The following is an 18,387-nucleotide window of genomic DNA, read 5'->3' on the forward strand; positions in this document are numbered from 1 at the left end:
CAGAATTTTCATATTTGGGTGAACTTACCCTTTAAGATTATGACTGAAAAGCATACAGGTATTGTGCATAATCGACCAATCGTAGGGTGCGAGAAGGTGGGCTCTGTTGTGAAAGAGCAAAATATGTGTACATAGCATGTAAAATTATTGCTGTGACCACGTCAGTAGAAAAACAAAGCCAAAACCCGGACATTTTAGACAATTTAAAAATGTCCCCGTAAAAGAGGGTATAGGCCTATGGTCACCCTACGTTTGGGAGAGAGTGTGGGAAAGAAACAGATGCCATTCGTCTGATTAGAATTCGATATGACATCAGAATGTGACATCAGTTGCTTGTGATGTCTCAGAAAATTGCAACCATAAATGTGTATAACTATGAATGCAACTATGTGGAATTTATTATGTGCTGCCCCCTAATGGTTCCTGTAATGCAGTGCAATAATTCTTTGGTGCAATCTGTACTTGTTTCCCCCCACAGTATTAGTAGGATCGTTAAGATAAATGTAAGTTAAGCATAGGGTACACTAGTAAAGTAGAAAAATTAAATGGAAAATGAAAGTAGAAGAAGAAAAAAGTTACCAAAAAAAAAAAAAGAAAAATACCACGGACTGTTACAGGAAGTGTTTTTTTGGGGATTTCAACCGGATTTTAATCCTGCTCTCGACATTATCTAATCTTTTCATAAAGCAGCGACGGGGAAATCATTAAGCTCTGTAATCAGATCAAGCGGATCATAAAAGTTTATGGATAGATAAGGGTTCAATGTTTGAGGATGATGATGGCAGCAGCAGCAGCACTGAAGATAAAACATCCACCTGAAGACTGAATGACGGTCAAAACAAACATAATTTCATCCTCTGTATCTCTCTTATTCAAACATCCTTGTTACAATGTCGGTGTTACAAGCAAATGAACAACGTGTATTATTTATTTTTGTGTGTTACCTGCACCAAAATATTCCCGTTTATTTGTCAGGAAAAGTCCGGGATCAAAAGTTGAGAAAACTACAGATCCTACTTCCGCATTTTTGTATCCCCGCTCACGAATAGTCTGTTCGAGCCCTGTGCATTATGGGTATTGAAGTTTTCGTAACTTTTTTAGCCACAGCCCATTTGATCCGTTTTCTCTGATCGTATAGAACCAAACAAACTGCGTTGCTACAGCATGACAGACAGCTTCTATAATAATAATAATAATAATAAAACACATTTGCGGTGAATTACCCTTTGAAGGACTCGATGCTTTGGCATCATGATAGTAAACATATTTGTCACCCATGTACTTTTTTGTGCAGTGATTAGATTACATGGTACTCCATGGTAGTTTAAAGAATACCAGTCCTTAAAAAAAGTACCATTATCATACCATCCTTATGAAAGTACCATATTATTACCTTGGAGCTTTATAGTGTGTGACTCCCATCAGAGAATGGGATCATTGTAAAACAGAGAAACCAGATAATCACATGTCTGTCAATCAACTGGTCAAACTCCAGAAACCAGATTTGCTTTTTGTTCCTTATTTTATGTGATATTCAGACAGGCTAACATGTGCAATCATACTTTTGATAATACAATGTTTCTTGCTTTAATTCTCACAGTCTAGTATTATTTCTCAGTCTAATGGCATTGATAAATGAATTTGATTGTGTGAATATCCAGTGCAGATGAATTCATCTGTTTAGGTGTGTTTTGAACTGATGATAGTGACTGGCTACATTCAGAAAAAGGAGAACTGTTCGTAACGCTGGCGTTTGTCAGTGTTTAGATCTGAACATCTTTCCTGTGTGTCTTGCAGTGAAGGTAATGAAGTTCATCAGTCTGGTGATTCTGGTGATCCAGAATGTGTCACTCATCCTCAGCATCAGCTACGTGTGGACGTTGTCTGATTTCTTGGCCACATCTGCTGTTGTGATGGCAGAGATTCTTAAAGTTCTTACTTGTCTGTTTATCGTCTCGATGCAGAGGACTGGAGAAGCAAGCTTTTATGACATTGCTTGGGTTGGCAGAACTGCTTCACTATAAATACTTGTGTACAGAACAGTGTAATGTGACAGTTGTCTTAAGATGTTGCATTTAAGCGATTTTATAGATATATCTCTGTTTTGAAATAATCAACTATCTTGTCCGTTATATCATAATTAGTGGCAAATATGTATGTACAAATAAACTATGTAATTATGATAATTTTGCATTTATTTTTGTCATATAAATTCGCTTTATCACATTGTAGGCTACAATTAAAATCAGCTGGTAATGAATCTGAACAATGTCAAATATTACTTATGAGGACAAATGTGTATTTAAGCAATAAAGACACATTTTGCACATTTTATGTTTTTTTTTGTTTGTTTGTTTTTTGTTTTTTGTTTTTACATGCCCATTTTCTCAATCTTTATAGGTGTTGGGTTATTTGTGTGTTGAACAGCCTCAAATAATGTCTAGTTTTGTTCAGAAAGAATCTTTACATTTCCTTACTATAAACCATAGGAATATCTTTTATTCAAATGAACAGACATTATAAGATTATTTCATATTTTACTTTATAATTAGCAATTTGATTAAAAGACTACAGAAAAGACTGCTTGCTTCTGCCATCTAGAGGTTCCTGTAGAGCAAAACATACTTCTTGAGAGACAGTTTCAATGGATTTTTGTAGTATTTCATTATTGTTGAGCAACACTATAGCAATTAGTTACCTGTTTAGTCCATGCATTGGTGTCAGTTAAACATTAAATACTGAATTCAAACTAAATTTGAAATGTAACACCCTATGGTAATTCTAATATACAAATGTTTTTGCGAATAGTGCGGTAATAAAATAATATTATAAATATTATATTATTAGAAATGTTTTTCCCTCACTAAACAAACTAAACTAAACAAATCCTTAATCCTAAATCCTTCACAAGTCGCATAATTCCCTTAAATTCCCTTAACTGTGAAACACACAACACTATTTATACACACATACACTTATTTATCTAACACACACACTTAGTCAACACTTCAAATTTGCACATAATATACCTGTACATACAAAACTGCCTATTGTAATATACCTGCACATACAATTGTCAATTTGATGATAGGTAAAAATTGATAGCCTGAATGCACTGTAAGTCGCTTTGGATAAAAGCGTCTGCTAAATGTATAAATTTAATTTAATTTAATTTAATTTAATTTGTATATTGTTATTCCTAATACTTATTTGTATTTTTTATTCTTTTATTATGTGTTTTTTGTTCTGTCACTGTCATTCTGTTGCACTGCGGAGCTTCTGTCACGAAAACAAATTCCTCGTATGTGTAAACTATTACTTTTTTGGTAATGTTACTGTTTGGCCCGAGCCTGCAGGGGGCACTAAAACGCCTCCTAATTCAGAGCGCGAGAGAGCGAAGAAGATCGCGTAACAGGAAGCGCTTGTGTGTTTGGGGACGTCAACACTTTTCTTCAGCAGCTCTGAACATTTCCACATCATTCACCGCATTAGTGAGCTGTTTCATGGGGCAGAGGCGGGGAAATTATCTTTAAGCTCTGTATCCAGTACAGATCGAGCGGATCGTGTGAGTTTGAGGACAGATCGGGGTTCATGTTTGATGATGATAATGGCAGCAGCAGGCACTGAGAGTCCTAACAAAAGCACTGAAGATAAAACATCCGCCCGAAGACAGAATGAAGGTAAGTATCAGCGTTTTATTTATTGTTATTTAAACGCCTGACAGCTTAAGGACTCGATGGTTTCGACGAATCATCAACACACCCGTTAGAAAACGAACAGTGGTAACCATAGTTACCACCCAAATTCCTCAGTCCCCTGTAATAAAGACTTTGATATTAACATGTTTATTGGACGTAACTTATATCATGGTAATATTTGACAGACAATGTGAATAACATGGTATTGCCGCATGATATCATCACTTACAAAAAGTACCGTGATATTTTTAAAGTATCTTCGAATAAGTATGGCAATCTTTCAAGTAAGTAAAATACAAAGATTCTCATTTTTAAAGTTTGTTCCAGATTACTTTATTATGATTGTCCAGTAGCAACAATAACATTTGTAGTAATTCTTGTAGTTTGTAAACTGTTAGAAAAATAATTCGTAGTACTATAGAGTTTATGCATATAACGTACTGTAGTATTTTTTGAAGTTTTAAGTAAATAGCATGAACTTGGCAGCCATTCAGTATTATAGTGAAAATCAAAGTACCATGGAATTCGTTATGGATTGCAGGACATTTAATTAATTAATTAATTATTATTATTATTATTTAAAGAACTAACAATTGACATTTGTAAAGCCTTTATTAATCTAGTTTAGTTTTTGTTAAGGTTATTTCTGTGTTTATTTCTACATAGTTTTTACATCTCGAGATGTGAACAAACATGAATGGACGAAAACAATATTATATTTATAAATCAACAACCTAGATTAATAAATGCTGTAAAAATATAAACTGTTAGTTCATACCTAATGCATTGCACCGGACTTTATTCAACAGTGTTTGTACTGTTGTGTACGTGTAAAAATTCTTTAGGACTTCTATTGTAATGGATCTCATGCAGCAAAAGGGTTAATGGTGGCAGTGTTTTTCTCATGTAAAGTGCTTTGAATTTCCTCAGTCAGTAAATAAACTGTGAAACATTTTGTCTTGTCCATTGTCATCTTGCAGACCGGAGCTCTTTTCCTTTGTCAGATGGGTTTTGATGGTATGGTGTGTGGCACTGCATTTATCACATTCTTTACTGAAGAAAAGACATCAGCGCACTATAAACCAGCAAAACAAGTTTATACGTTTCACAAATCCTGTTCATCATGTCTATAGTTTCCACAGGCCATCTCTATAAACTTGAGCTCAAATGACTTTTTTAATAACACAATGGTAAATAATTATTTGTTTTGTATTTTTTGGTGAGATTTGTCAAATGTTTGGCTTTATTTATATCTTTGATAGCTTTTGTTTTCTCAACTTTTAATGTTATTTAAGTCAGATAACGTTGTAGTTTTGTCTGTTTCGTACCTAGTTTGCCAGTGAATTGCGTTAGCTAAAAAAAAGTGAACTAAGGAAAGTGTTTGGTGAATGAATGAAGTGTCTGTAAGCAGGGTGTAGCCACTGGATTGAGCAAACATTCACCCGCTGTCGACGTGTGTAGGTGTGTCCTAACTGAAAATACTAACTAAACATTGACTAGCCTCATTCAGATAAGTCAAATGCTGCCATTGTACTCACGTCAGTGTTCAGATCCGTTAATTTAGGCTCCAGTTATTCCGGTTTCACACTGTCAGTAAATAAAATAGCTAATTTTGACTAAAAGTTGATTAAAAGAATATGTCTCTTGCAGTCAATAGGAAGTTGAAGTACATCAGTTTGGCGATTCTGGTGATCCAGAATGCGTCGCTCATCCTCAGCATCCGTTACGTGCGGACGTTGCCGGGAGATCATTTCTACACCACATCAGCCGTGGTGATGGCAGAAGTTCTTAAAGTCTTCACCTGTCTGGTCATCGTCCTGATACAGGAGAGAGGTGCGTTCGCTGGAAGCACATGGTGGCACGCTACGTGCAGCCTGTGACTTAATGTGCATTTTGTTCTTATCTTACAATGCTTTGTGTTATATTTGAACAATATATAGATTTATTATGATTTAAAATGCATTTTAAAAGAAATGCCACCTTAATATTTAAATGACATTCATGGAATGACTATGTTTGTGTGGCTGATCTATATAGGTTTTTTAAATGTAAGAAATTAAGAATTATATTAAATTGCATTAAACTGATCAAAAGTGACTGTAAATATATTTATAATGTTAAAAAATATTACATGTCAAATAAACATTGTGAATGCTTGAATTTCCTGGAAAAAAATGTATCTCAGTTACAAAAATATTAAGAGCATAACTGTTCTCAACATTGATAATAATAAGTAATCTTTCTTGAGCGTTAAATCATTTTATTAGAATGATTTCTGAAGGATCATATGACACTGAAGACTGGACTAATGATGCTGAAAATTCAGCTTTGCATCAAAGAAATATATTACATTTTGAAATAAATTCAGATAAAAGCAGTTCTTTTAGCTAGAGCATTTTTAAAAATTATTTCACGATTTTACTGTGTTTACTGTGTCTTCGATCAAAAAAATGCGGCCTTGGTGAGCATAAGATACAAAAACATTTAAAAAAAATTAGTACTACTAATAATTTATGTATATCTTAGTGCTGTCAAATGATTAATTGCATCCAAAATGAAAGTTTCTGTTTACATAATATATGTGTATACTGTGTATATTTATTATGGCTATATAAATACAAATACATGCATGTATATATTTAAGAAAAATATGTTATTTTTATATATTAAGTATATTTATATATAAAATATAAGAATATAAATGTATATACATTTAAATATTTTCAAAATATATAATGTGTGTGTATTTATATATACATAATAAATATACACAGTACACATACATTATGTAAACATTTTTTATTTATTTTGGAGGCTATTAATCGCAATTAATTGTTTGACAGCACTAGTATATATATATATATATATATATATATATATATATATATATATATATATATATATATATATATATATATATATATATATATATATAGGAGCCCTATATATATATTATTTTTTTTTTTTTTTTTTTTTTTTTTTAATTACTACTTTTATTAGTAGTAGTATTGCAGCAATGTGTCTGATGATAATGTGTCTTTTCTTATTTTTTGTAAATACAGGTAATGTGAAGTCTTTTGTATCGTTGTTGTATGACTCTATAGTCATACAGTATTTGGACACGCTGAAGTTAGCAGTTCCGTCACTCATCTACACTTTACAGAACAACCTGCAGTATGTGGCCATTTCTAATTTACCAGCAGCCACTTTCCAGGTGAGACTGCTCCAAAATTTGTTTATGCTCTTCCTTCACCTCTCTCTCTTGAAAGATTCACTCCTTTTCACTTCGTACATCCCCAACTGTAGACTTTTGTGACACTTTAAGTCTGCTTATAATGTTAGTTAAAGTTTCTTACACCAAAAGAGTTGTACTTTAGTATTACACAACTACTTTCTATCCTTTCTCTGACTAAACAGCCACTGCAGCCTGGTAGTTTTAAAATGTTTTATGTAAGAATTAAAATGCATGAGAATTCATGATTTTATATTAGTATATTATTTTATTTATGATATTATAGTACTTATTAACATATTGAAATACATTCATATTTTCAGTTTATTAAAAGTGTTACTCATTTTGTTTTGTGAGTTTGTCGTTTTTATTAGCTTTTTTAAAACTTCTATATGTGATCCTGGAGCACAAAACCAGTCGTAAGTCACGCAGGTATATTTTGTAGCAATAGCCAAAAATACATTGTATGGGTCAAAATGATCACTTACTCTTTCATGCCAAAATTCATTAGGATATTAAGGAAAGATCATGTTCCATGAAGATATTTTGTAAATTTCCTACCATAAATATATCAAAACTATTGATTAGTAAGAACTTCATTTGGACAACTTTAAAGGTGATTTTCTCGATTTTTTTTTATTTTTTTATTTTTTTTTTTTTCACCCTCAGATTCCAGATTTTTAAATAATTATATCTCGGCCAAATATCATCCTATCCTAAAAAAGCTTATTTTTTAAGCTTTCGGATGATGTATAAATCTCAATTACAAAAAAACCTGACCCTTATGACTGGTTTTGTGGTCCATGGTTAGAGTTTATTTTAACTTTATTTCATTTACTGAAAAAAATGGCAACACTGTTTCTATGCTACTTTTAATGTACTAAATACTAAATAAACACAGGGCGGATTTGTAGTTTATAATTTGTTAATATGTAACAGTGCACAGTAATGAACGTTCATATATATCTGCGTATTGTTGATTTAGAGTTTTAAATAAATTAATGGAAACAGTTTGAACAATTTAATAGAAATGAATGAAATAAAACTTTTTTTTTTTTTTTTTTTTTGCAGGTCACATATCAGCTGAAGATCTTGACCACAGCATTGTTTTCAGTGCTCATGCTGCGCAAGAGTCTGTCTAAAATCCAGTGGATCTCTCTAGTGCTGCTGTTTGCCGGTGTGGCGATCGTCCAGGTGGAGCAGGAGGGCGGAAAACAGAAGGAGGCTCTGACCAGCACCAACCAGAGCTACTTCAAGGGCCTGGTGTCAGTAATAATCTCTTGCCTATCCTCCGGGTTTGCCGGTGTTTACTTTGAGAAGATCTTGAAGGGCAGCTCAGCCTCGGTGTGGATGAGAAACATCCAGCTCGGGATCTTCGGGACAGTTTTGGGTCTCCTCGGCATGTGGTGGAACGATGGTGCCGCCATCGCCGAGAAAGGCTTCCTGTTTGGCTACACACCAATGGTGTGGGGCGTCATCTTCAACCAGGCCTTCGGAGGCCTCCTTGTAGCTGTTGTCGTAAAATACGCAGACAACATTCTCAAAGGCTTCGCCACCTCTTTTTCTATCATTGTGTCCACGATCACTTCCGTCTACCTCTTCGGCTTCCACGTGGACCTGATCTTCACGCTGGGCGCAGGATTGGTCATAGGAGCCGTCTATATGTACAGTCTCCCCAAACCAAACGCCAGCACTTCCAGCACCAGCACATCTTCATCTAGTCACAGCAAAGGAGGAGACTCGGAGCTGGAAGCTTTCCTCCCAAAGTCAGTGCTGGTGAAATGAAATCTGTGTCCCCTTCCATTAATCGCTCTTTACCTCTCTTGGTGGAAGTCCTAACTCTCTCCTCTTTCTCGTTTCTCTCTGCTGCTGTGGGTGTGGGTGCTTCTGTGAACACAGACTAGGTCGTTCGTGAACATGGCTGTCGGCACTTAATTCATTTGGAAAGCACAAACCAGAGAGACGTAGATGTAGGTTTTGGGGTTTTCAGTTTTTCTTTTTTTAATACCAAAAACAAGCAGTGGCATTTTTTTTAATCTCCGTAGGCGAATTTCTCTCAAACGTCTTCACCTCCCTTCCCTCTTTGCCTTAAACAGCTTTTTCCTGTTAGACAGCTCAATCTTGGGGAAGAAGACGAGAACATAACTGCCAGGCTACTGCTGAGCAGAGGAACAGTGGGCTGGATTGACTTGAAAACTAATGGGTGAATCACACAAAATCTAGGCTATTACTTCTACTTCAAAACACAGAGGAAAAAAAATGAAAGCCTATTAAGTACCAATACAAATGTTTGCATTGTGAAATTTAAGCACATTTAACTCCCAAATTTGTATCAGTGCAATGCAAGTAAATAAAAATAAAAACAAACTTTCATTGTTAAAAAAAAACAAACAGTATAAATTAATTTCAGTACAACATCTACTACCTTGATACATAAATACTTTTGAATTTAAATTTTTTTTTTTTAATTTTAATAATTTTTTTTAATTAAAAACAATAAGAATTCAATTCAGTATAAATCTACTATCATGACATATAAATACTCTAAATAAAATAAAATCTTGTGTTTTTTAACGGTAATGAGAATTTAGGAATACAATGTGCTTATTTATGTTAAAAATAGTGCAGAAAGTCACAATGCAAAAATCTTAATGGTCGACAAAACAGGCTTAATCTTCGTATTTAAAAATATATACATATATATATAAAATTTATGGTTGATTTTATTTTTTTTGATTGTAGTGTAAAATGAATCCCAGGCATCATTTTGACAGGTTTTGTGAGATTCACTCATAGCTGCTTCTGCACGCTGCAAGTTCTTTGCCAAAATCATTGTTAATTGTGTAAATAGAGACAAAGAAAAATAATGGTTGAGAGAGGCTGTGTTTCCAGTTAAAACACTGCAATACCTATAAAGTCTGTACAGTGGCAAAGAGCTTGATTCACGCGTGTCTGTAGCAGTAATGTGGAACTTTGTTGCCGGCGTGTTGAGTTTGGTCTCATTCTGAGTGATTTTGGGCTGATATAGTAATAGATATATCAGATAAAGGGATGCTTTTAAATCAGCTTGCAGGGACTTATAAGTTACATTCATTTCAAACATTTATCTCTGCCAGTCCTCCTTACCCATAATGCAATGTGTTAAGAGATGCCATCCTCACAAGTCTGAAAATGGCTACTAATTGGCATTGTGCTTCATTAAAATCAACTACAGAACTAGTTAAATATTTGATAGGCAATCACTTAACACATTGCTTCCATGTGGATTCTTGCTTTGCCACCCTCGTCTTTGGCATTTTCAGCTCACAGCTCTTTTCTGTGCTCGAAATGGACTAACCTGGTCATTTTCTAACCAAATGGCACCTCAGTGAAGGTTGTTTTCATTGTGTGCGCATATGCGTGTGAGGGGGACTAGTTTTGCTTAACCACCAAATGGTTAATGCTGTGCCTTTCTCAATCAACTTGTGACTGAATGGTAACTATAAAATGTTAATATAGTTCATATAGTTCATATTATGTACACTGTACATAATATCAAATACTATATCTTCTTTTTATGATGCAAAAAATGAATCAAGATTTGTGGGTTTATCTTATGTTATGTATTGTAAAAACATTTTTGTGCACATATTTGATACAAATAAGCCAAAACGGTTCTCAGTAAATCCCCACACACCTCAAGAGCACGTCTTGATACAAAATGAATGTTTTATTTTCTGTTTTTGCCGTAGTAAATATGGTCACCAGAGCACATGTTGTATTTGGTGACCAACAACAGGTGATGGATCATATGTTAGGGTTTGGGGGAAGTATATGGTTATGGTTTGGTGAAGAGGTTTTGTTGCTCGTAATGGGTTTTATATGCATGTTAGGATTCATGTAATATCAAAAGGACTGGGTTAAGTGCTGCTTGATTGCTAAATGACGAATTTAGTCAGTAGATTTTAATACTTCATTGTTTTGGATGAAGAAATGTGACCCGCAGTGATTCAGTTTACTTTCTTTGATTGTTTACAATGCACTAATTTACTTTTTTCTTTTGAAGTCAACATGAAAGGAAAATGACTCTATTTACTTTCTTATAACATGATGCTGTGCACTTTATGTGTCTAAACATAACAATTTGCCCATCCTCAAAAGTATATTAAAATAAGGAATACAGAAATTGAATGGCTGTTAATGTACTTATATTATGACAAAAAAAGAATAAATATAAAATCCTTCCCATTTTCACTTGTGGTGTAAAAGGCTGCATTTATTTGATTAAAATGCAGTAAATAGTACAGTAATATTGTAAAATATTATTACAGTATAAAATAGCTTTCTTCTATTTTAATATATGTGAAAATGTAATTTATGCCTGTGATGCAAAGCTGAATTTTCAGCATCATTACTCCAGTCTTCAGTGTCATCTTCAGTATCAAGAAACATATCTTTTTATCAATGTTGAAAACAGTTGTGCTCCTTAATATTTTTTATGAAAACCGTGATACACAACCACTCAAAATTTTGGGGCAAGAATTATAAAAAATATTATTGCAAGGATGCATTAAATTTGTCAAAGTGGCAGTTAATGAAGGCATTTATAATTTTACAAATAAAAATAAAATAAATCTATTTCAAATAAATGCTGTTTAATGATCTTTTTCAAATAATCTTGATAAAAAAAATTAATGACAGTTTCCACAAAAATATTAAGCAGCAAAAACTGTTTTCAACATTTTTAATAAGAACCATTGATAATAAGAGCTATAATAATTGAGCACCAATAAGAATTGAAAATTCAGCTTTGCCATCACAACAATACATTTCATTATAAATCATATTCAAATAGAAAGCAGTATTTAAAAATTTACTGTATTTTTAATTAAATAAATGCAGTCTTAGTGAGTATAAGAAGCAACTTTTAAAAACATATTGAAAAATAATAATTATTCCAAACGTTTGACCGCCAGTGTATGTAATGCACACTTTACATGATTAAACTGGTACCTAGGGTATATGTGTTATCATTTAATATGTTAAAAGGCTAAAAAGAGTTGTAAATAACATTTCATGTTGACTTTAATTTACAAATTGTAATGTTATTAGTTCCCTGCAGCTCTAAAGCTGAAAGTCTATAGATCTTAAACTCCATCACTGAGTTGTTTTCAGAGACTTTTTCAGAAACTAGCCGTGATTGGCCTCAGGCAGCTAAAGTGATCGTGTTTGTGTGATTTTATATATATATATATATATATATGTTATCTTATGTTATGAGTGTGTCTGTGTGTGTTTGGGTATGGGTATGAGAGAATTTACCACAAGCCATTTTCTTACACTAAACACTTGTGCGTGATGCAAACCATCATATAAATCTTTCATATTTGTTCATGAGAGATTATTATGATGGTGGTATGTCAGAACATAGCCCTTAAAGATGTATAACATCATCATGAATATTAGGGTTACAAAAGATGAGTATTTACAATGAAACGAGTACAATGTGAACTGAAAACTCTGTCTCTGTTTTCTTTTTGCTCATTGGTGAATAGATTTGATTCTGAATACTTGAGCTGATAGTGATCGCATGTACAAAAATACAAAACATTGCACATGTCCAGTTGAGATTTCTGTTTAATGTTTGTGTTCTGTGACAACACCTCCTGATTGCAGAAAGACTGCACAGATTTCATCATCACATGCAGCTGATAAATCAAGGACAGCCCTGTCTCTGGCACTATGATCTATATTGTAAATAGCCTGTGAAGAGTTGAAGTACAGCTCCTGGTGGCTTATTTCTTATAGTGGCCTCTTTCTTGAGGCTGACAATAAACATCAAATAGAGAATAGAGTTTCTGTTTCTTATATGAGCCTCAGAAGTGAATCTTTCTTGTGTGTGCACGTGTGTATAACAGCAGTGTAGATAAAAACATGTCACATTTCACACCAAAATCAAAACAATAAATAAATTAAAAAATTAAAAGGAAAAAAGGAATGCAGGTTTTGTATAAAGAATATGAAGGCAAGTTTTAGGACAATTAAGGCAATAATTTCATAATTTCTCTTATATTTACATTGCTGTGAGAATGTAATATATCTGGATTTTTCACTACATAAATTTTTTGTAATTCCTAGTGATTCTTATTTCTGTAATTTAAGAATTTACACACAGTGATAATATATATTTTTTATTTAAATCAGTGTAAATTAAATGCTATGATGCACAACCAAAACAATGATTCATACATTTTAATAATCAATATAAATAATGAGAGTTTGGTAATCATGAATGTATCAATCGTGTTTTGCTGACTAAACATTGTATACATCAAACTACCTGAAAAACACTATGAAATCAGCTTTCAGACATGAAAAGCTGGTTTTTCAGGGCACATGCTGACATCAAAAATGCAACTAGAACAGGTTATCAGAGGTGATTTTGCTGCATGAGGATACTAACCACTAACTGAACTCTTGTACCTTTTGTATAAATAAACTGCATGGCTAATGTATGAGGAAATGAGACCACATGCTTGTTGAACTTTTAATTCCATGAACATTGATATTCCTAAAAGCCTCCACCTTTCTGGGAAGGCCTTCAACTAAAGATGGAGCAGATATCATCTACGTGGATTGTGCATAAGGGACATTGTCATGCAGAAAAGAACACTATTAAATAAATGCTTATTTAAAGGAACCCAAAAATGAAAATTTACTCACATACAGTATATGAGTTTATTTCTTCATCAGAACAGATTTGGAGAAATGTAGCATTACATGACTTGCTCACCAATGAATCCTTTGGAGTGAATGGGTGCCGTCAGAATGAGAGTCCAAACATCATCATAAAAACATCACAATTATCCACACTACACCAGTCCATCAATTAACGTCTTGTGAAAAGCTGCATGTTTGTACAACTTGTGGATTTTTCTGATGTTTAGACTCCCTTTCTGACGGCACTCATTACTTACACTGACTTTTTTTGCACTTGTTAATGACGGGTTTAGTTGAAATAGCTAAATCTGTCTATTACAAAGTTGCACATACTTTCATTTATGTACTGTGTAATGCGAATATAAAATGCAAGCAAAACTCAGATATACATTTCCCAATAAGCAATGATATATTGCTGGGTGTGTTTTACAACATATTTACCTCTGTGTATAATATTCAAGAATGCATTGATTTATGAGTGTAAAAACAAGCATAGTGACAGACAGATACACATTATGTGAGCTAGTCCACATATGTAGAGAAATATATAAAACTAAATTACATATTCTTGCTTTGTTTTTCTTTTAACCGCACAATTAATGTGTCGTTTCTTTCTCTCTTCTATCACTTTTAGTCCCAAGGCTCCAGGAATGAAGAAAGGAAATTGAAGAAACATGATAAATGATAAAAGCTGATGAGAACACACTGTGCCTCCAGGTCCTACACTCCTGCCCTATTCCAAAGGAAAAGATGAGGGTTATATTTTACGTGCCTTGTTATGCTCACAATATTAAACTCTGTTATGAATGATGGTACTTCTAAACTAAACTGTGCTGACTTACTTTATGGAACCTCATATTTATGTGGATACCTCACTATTGTTATACATTTGATTTTGTAATTGACTGACAGTATAATACTAATGTAAACATTTTGTGTTTTGTATGCTGGAACTGGAAAAATGAATGAAAATCCTCATCGTACTTGGAATTCAAAAGGTGCTGCCTTATTATGAAATAACTGTATAGTAGCCTATGGTATTGCATTTTTTTTTAACTAAATAATTTGTGTATTCATTAATGCTTTAATAGTGCCTTGTACTTTTTGTAGTGCCTTATGCATTTCAGCTGTTTTTGGTGTGACAGAGTATCACATACACTTTGGCAGAGCAAGCAAACTTTATTTTCTCCAAAGTGCGCTTTCATATTTAAACTCTATTTTTTGTTATATTTGTCAATAAAAAGAGTCCACCTCTTCAGATTACAACAAATGCATTTCTGACCTAAACGCGTTAGTCAGTGTGCTCTTTTTTTTGGATGAGTTTGGTTTTAATATATCTATGTTATTAATTGCTGAGCAGCAGTGGAATGTTAAAAGCAGTGAGCTTTTGAACATATACTTGCTTTATCATGTCACCATTCAAGGGAGCAGATCTAAAACTAAACTAAATGTTTAATCATTTCAGGTCACGAATAATAAGTATGGTTGTATTTATGTATGGAATAAACATTGTTTTGAATGTGATTTGCCAAGTTGATGTTATTACACAAATATGTCATCACAATAATGATCTATAATCGATTTTGCCGGGGTTTAACGCCAAAATCTCTGGTGTCCAATTTTCCACATATTGCCAGATATTCCCACATATTATTCTCAATAGAAAAATTATTGAAAAATTAAAGGACGTCTACTTTAATTGTTTGTAATTATATAAGTGAAAGATTATTTTACTGTATTTAATATTTTTTTTGGGGTATTCTATAGTCTTTTTTTAAATTGCTTAATTTACATTACAAGACAGTGAGCTTTAACTGTTAATATATATTTTATTTCATTCTATTTTATCGAAAGGAGACTTTTACGCAAGCGTTTCCTGGCTTCGACGCGGAAGTTGTCACGTGTAGCATGAGTTGGCATACATACCGGAAGTAGATTAATGTGAAGCGCGAGCAGGGTGCAGCAGAAGTTTTGACACATTCCTGCAGGCATTTAGGTGAATATTTCTGCTTTTACTTCAGAATCTGTAAATTCTAATTATTGAATTATCTACACTTCAGTCATAAGCAGAGCTCTTATGAACGAGGGTAATTGTAAGAGTTAAACAACAGCGTATTTACACATCTATAGTACTGCTCTGACAGAGATATGTTTATGTCTCTGTGTCTCTGTGTTTGTTTACATATCTATTCCCCTTATACCTACGTATATTTACAGAAATATATGTCTATTACCGTCTAGTATAATAAATAAAGTCTTATTTTCCTGCGGCCAGTCTAAGCAGATGTAGTTGACGCAGTACATTTGTAATTCATTCTTTCATATGTAATATATATATATATATATATATATATATATATATATATATATATCTATATATATATATATATATATGATGAGATATATCAACGAATACTTATTCCTTGCCTTATTATCACACATTTAGGTGTAAATGATTGATTTCCTGCCTTTAATTTTTTTAATCTGGTATGAATAATTTGATGAATACACCTGCACTTGCTAATTTTCTTCTCTTTAATGAGCGATCTTGTTCTTTGTGAGTTGCTTTTGGCAAGTTGGGATGATGTACTACAAAACCAAGTAGTTTTTCCTTTTTTGTATTTGACATGAATTGGTTATTGATCGTGTCTCATAATCTGTAAAGGCCTCGGAGATGATTTCATCTTGCGTCTGGGGCTATTCTGTAGTAAACATAAGAGGGTGCTGTTGTGTCAGTTATGATTTTAATGAGCCTCACCAGAGGACTTGAGTGTCTGCATTTCACACATGGTATTAAATCAAATCAATGGGTGTGTTTTGCCCCTGGGCTTTTTTTTCAGACTTATATTTTCCCAAACCTTGTGCATATCATATTTAATGCTAATGTATGTTTTCGGGGTCTGTTTAGTGATGTGCATGTAATCTGTTTGGCTGATTATTGCTGATGTGTTTTCATAGACTCACAGGTAGCCATCATGAGTCTTCAGTGGACGGCCGTGGCTACGTTTCTGTATGCCGAGGTGTTTGCGATACTACTGCTATGTATCCCTTTCATCTCCCCAAAACGGTGAGTTTCCGAAGTTGTCGAAACACAGTTCACCCAAAAATTTAATTTTGCTGAAAATGAACTCACCCTCAGGTCATCCAGGATTTAGATGAGTTTGTTTCTTCATTGGAACAGATTTGGAGAAATTTTGCATTAAATGACCTGCTCACCAATGCATCCTCTGCAGTGAATGGGTGCCGTCAGAATGAGAGTCCAAACAGCTGATAAAAACATCACAATAATCCACACCACTCCAGTCCATCAGTTAACGTCTTGTGATGTAATATCAGCTGTTTGATAATTTGCTATATTTCTCCAAATCTGTTCTTATGAAGGAACAAACTCATCAACATTTTGGATGTACATTTACAAAAAAATTGAATTTTTGGTAGATTGGTTCCTTAAAGTTAAACGTCCATGCTGTGTTCATGCCGACTTCTCTTAATAATCTCTGATAGTCATCAGGTTCTGAAAACTTTTATTTCACTTCTGATCCATTTTATTCCCTTGCACCAGTTTTCTTCAACTTGGCCTCTTTCCAGGAAAGATCCCAGAGTGCTGCCAGTGCTGCAATCTGGCCATTTGTGGCGAAATATCGTTGCTGTGTTACAGCCTTAAACCACGAATCATTCAGAGTATTTGGTAGAGTTGAGCGGAGTTGGATGTTTTGATTCCAGCACCACCAGGATAATTAAATTCTGTTCAATGCTTTTATTCCATGAAAAGAATCTTGTGAGGGAGTCATTTCTTTATTTCACATGACCTTCCAATCAATTTAAAGGTTGGGACACTTGGTAAACAACATTTTCATAGAATCACACAGATACACTCTGAGAATTGGTGTGTTTGCACAGACTCATCAAAGCAAAAAAAACCAAAAAACAAGAAATGCTTCTCAAAGGCATCTTTATGTGCTCATTTTTTGGTGTGTGAGAAATGTGAACCTTGATGTTCTTTGGACCTGTTGAGAAAGATTAGTGTTATCGCATGTGCTCTTTTGCCCTCTGTTTATTAAGGTGTTATCTCTGTTGTTGCCTTTCTAGATGGAGCAAAATTTTCAAGTCTAGACTGGCCACTGTCATCACAACGTATGGAAACACTGCCTTCATTGTCATCATTTGTATTCTTGTCTTTCTGCTCATAGGTGAGCTTGAAAACACCTCACTGCATTGTTCTCATTAACCAGTCTTGTTCAAAGTTTCTGTATAAATCTATATATAAATCTATAATATGATGTTAAAGAAGATGTATCATTATTAAAAGTTGCAAAAGCAGGAAATGATTGCTGTCATTATGATTGATGTCATAATGAGCTCATGAGCATATGACTGCCTATATTTAGGCCTACATATCAATGCTTACGTACTCAGCAGCTTGGCAGGGTTACTCATTTTGCATACGAAAACGTTAGTCATGAAAGATCATTAAAATACACTACCTTTCAAAAATTTGGGGTCAGTAAATTTAGAATATGAATTACTATATGCAACAATTAAATCTGCAATAAAACATATTTATCTGTTAATACGTTAATTTTGACAGCCCTACAAACATTTAAATTAAGCAGTTTCTCGCTGTGAGTTTTGCATTGATTGAACTAGATTTATGAATGAAAAATCGAAATGAAATTTTTTGTTTCTGCCACTACAGATGTATTTTTTGGAGTGGTGAGAATATAGTGTGTGTGAGAGAGTGTGTATGTGAGAAAAAAC

General features: G+C 33.6%; 1 protein-coding gene and 1 long non-coding RNA gene across 2 annotated transcripts; both read left to right on the plus strand.

Moving 5' to 3' along the window:
* Positions 1 to 3,389: 3,389 nt before the first annotated feature.
* LOC109073467 (UDP-galactose translocator-like) lies at positions 3,390 to 15,153 on the plus strand. The gene is made up of 5 exons (XM_042729351.1): positions 3,390 to 3,680; positions 5,349 to 5,531; positions 6,761 to 6,912; positions 8,002 to 8,696; positions 14,264 to 15,153. The coding sequence occupies exons 1-5, from the start codon at positions 3,599 to 3,601 to the stop codon at positions 14,295 to 14,297; spliced, it is 1,146 nt and encodes a 381-aa protein (XP_042585285.1). The 5' UTR covers positions 3,390 to 3,598; the 3' UTR covers positions 14,298 to 15,153.
* Positions 15,154 to 15,469: 316 nt separating this feature from the next.
* Positions 15,470 to 17,846, plus strand: LOC122138220. The gene is made up of 3 exons (XR_006155398.1): positions 15,470 to 15,625; positions 16,588 to 16,696; positions 17,719 to 17,846. It is a non-coding gene; the product is annotated as an uncharacterized LOC122138220 (long non-coding RNA).
* Positions 17,847 to 18,387: the final 541 nt, after the last annotated feature.

This window comes from Cyprinus carpio, chromosome B8 (assembly GCF_018340385.1).
Source record: "Cyprinus carpio isolate SPL01 chromosome B8, ASM1834038v1, whole genome shotgun sequence".
Taxonomy (NCBI): Eukaryota; Metazoa; Chordata; class Actinopteri; order Cypriniformes; family Cyprinidae; genus Cyprinus; species Cyprinus carpio.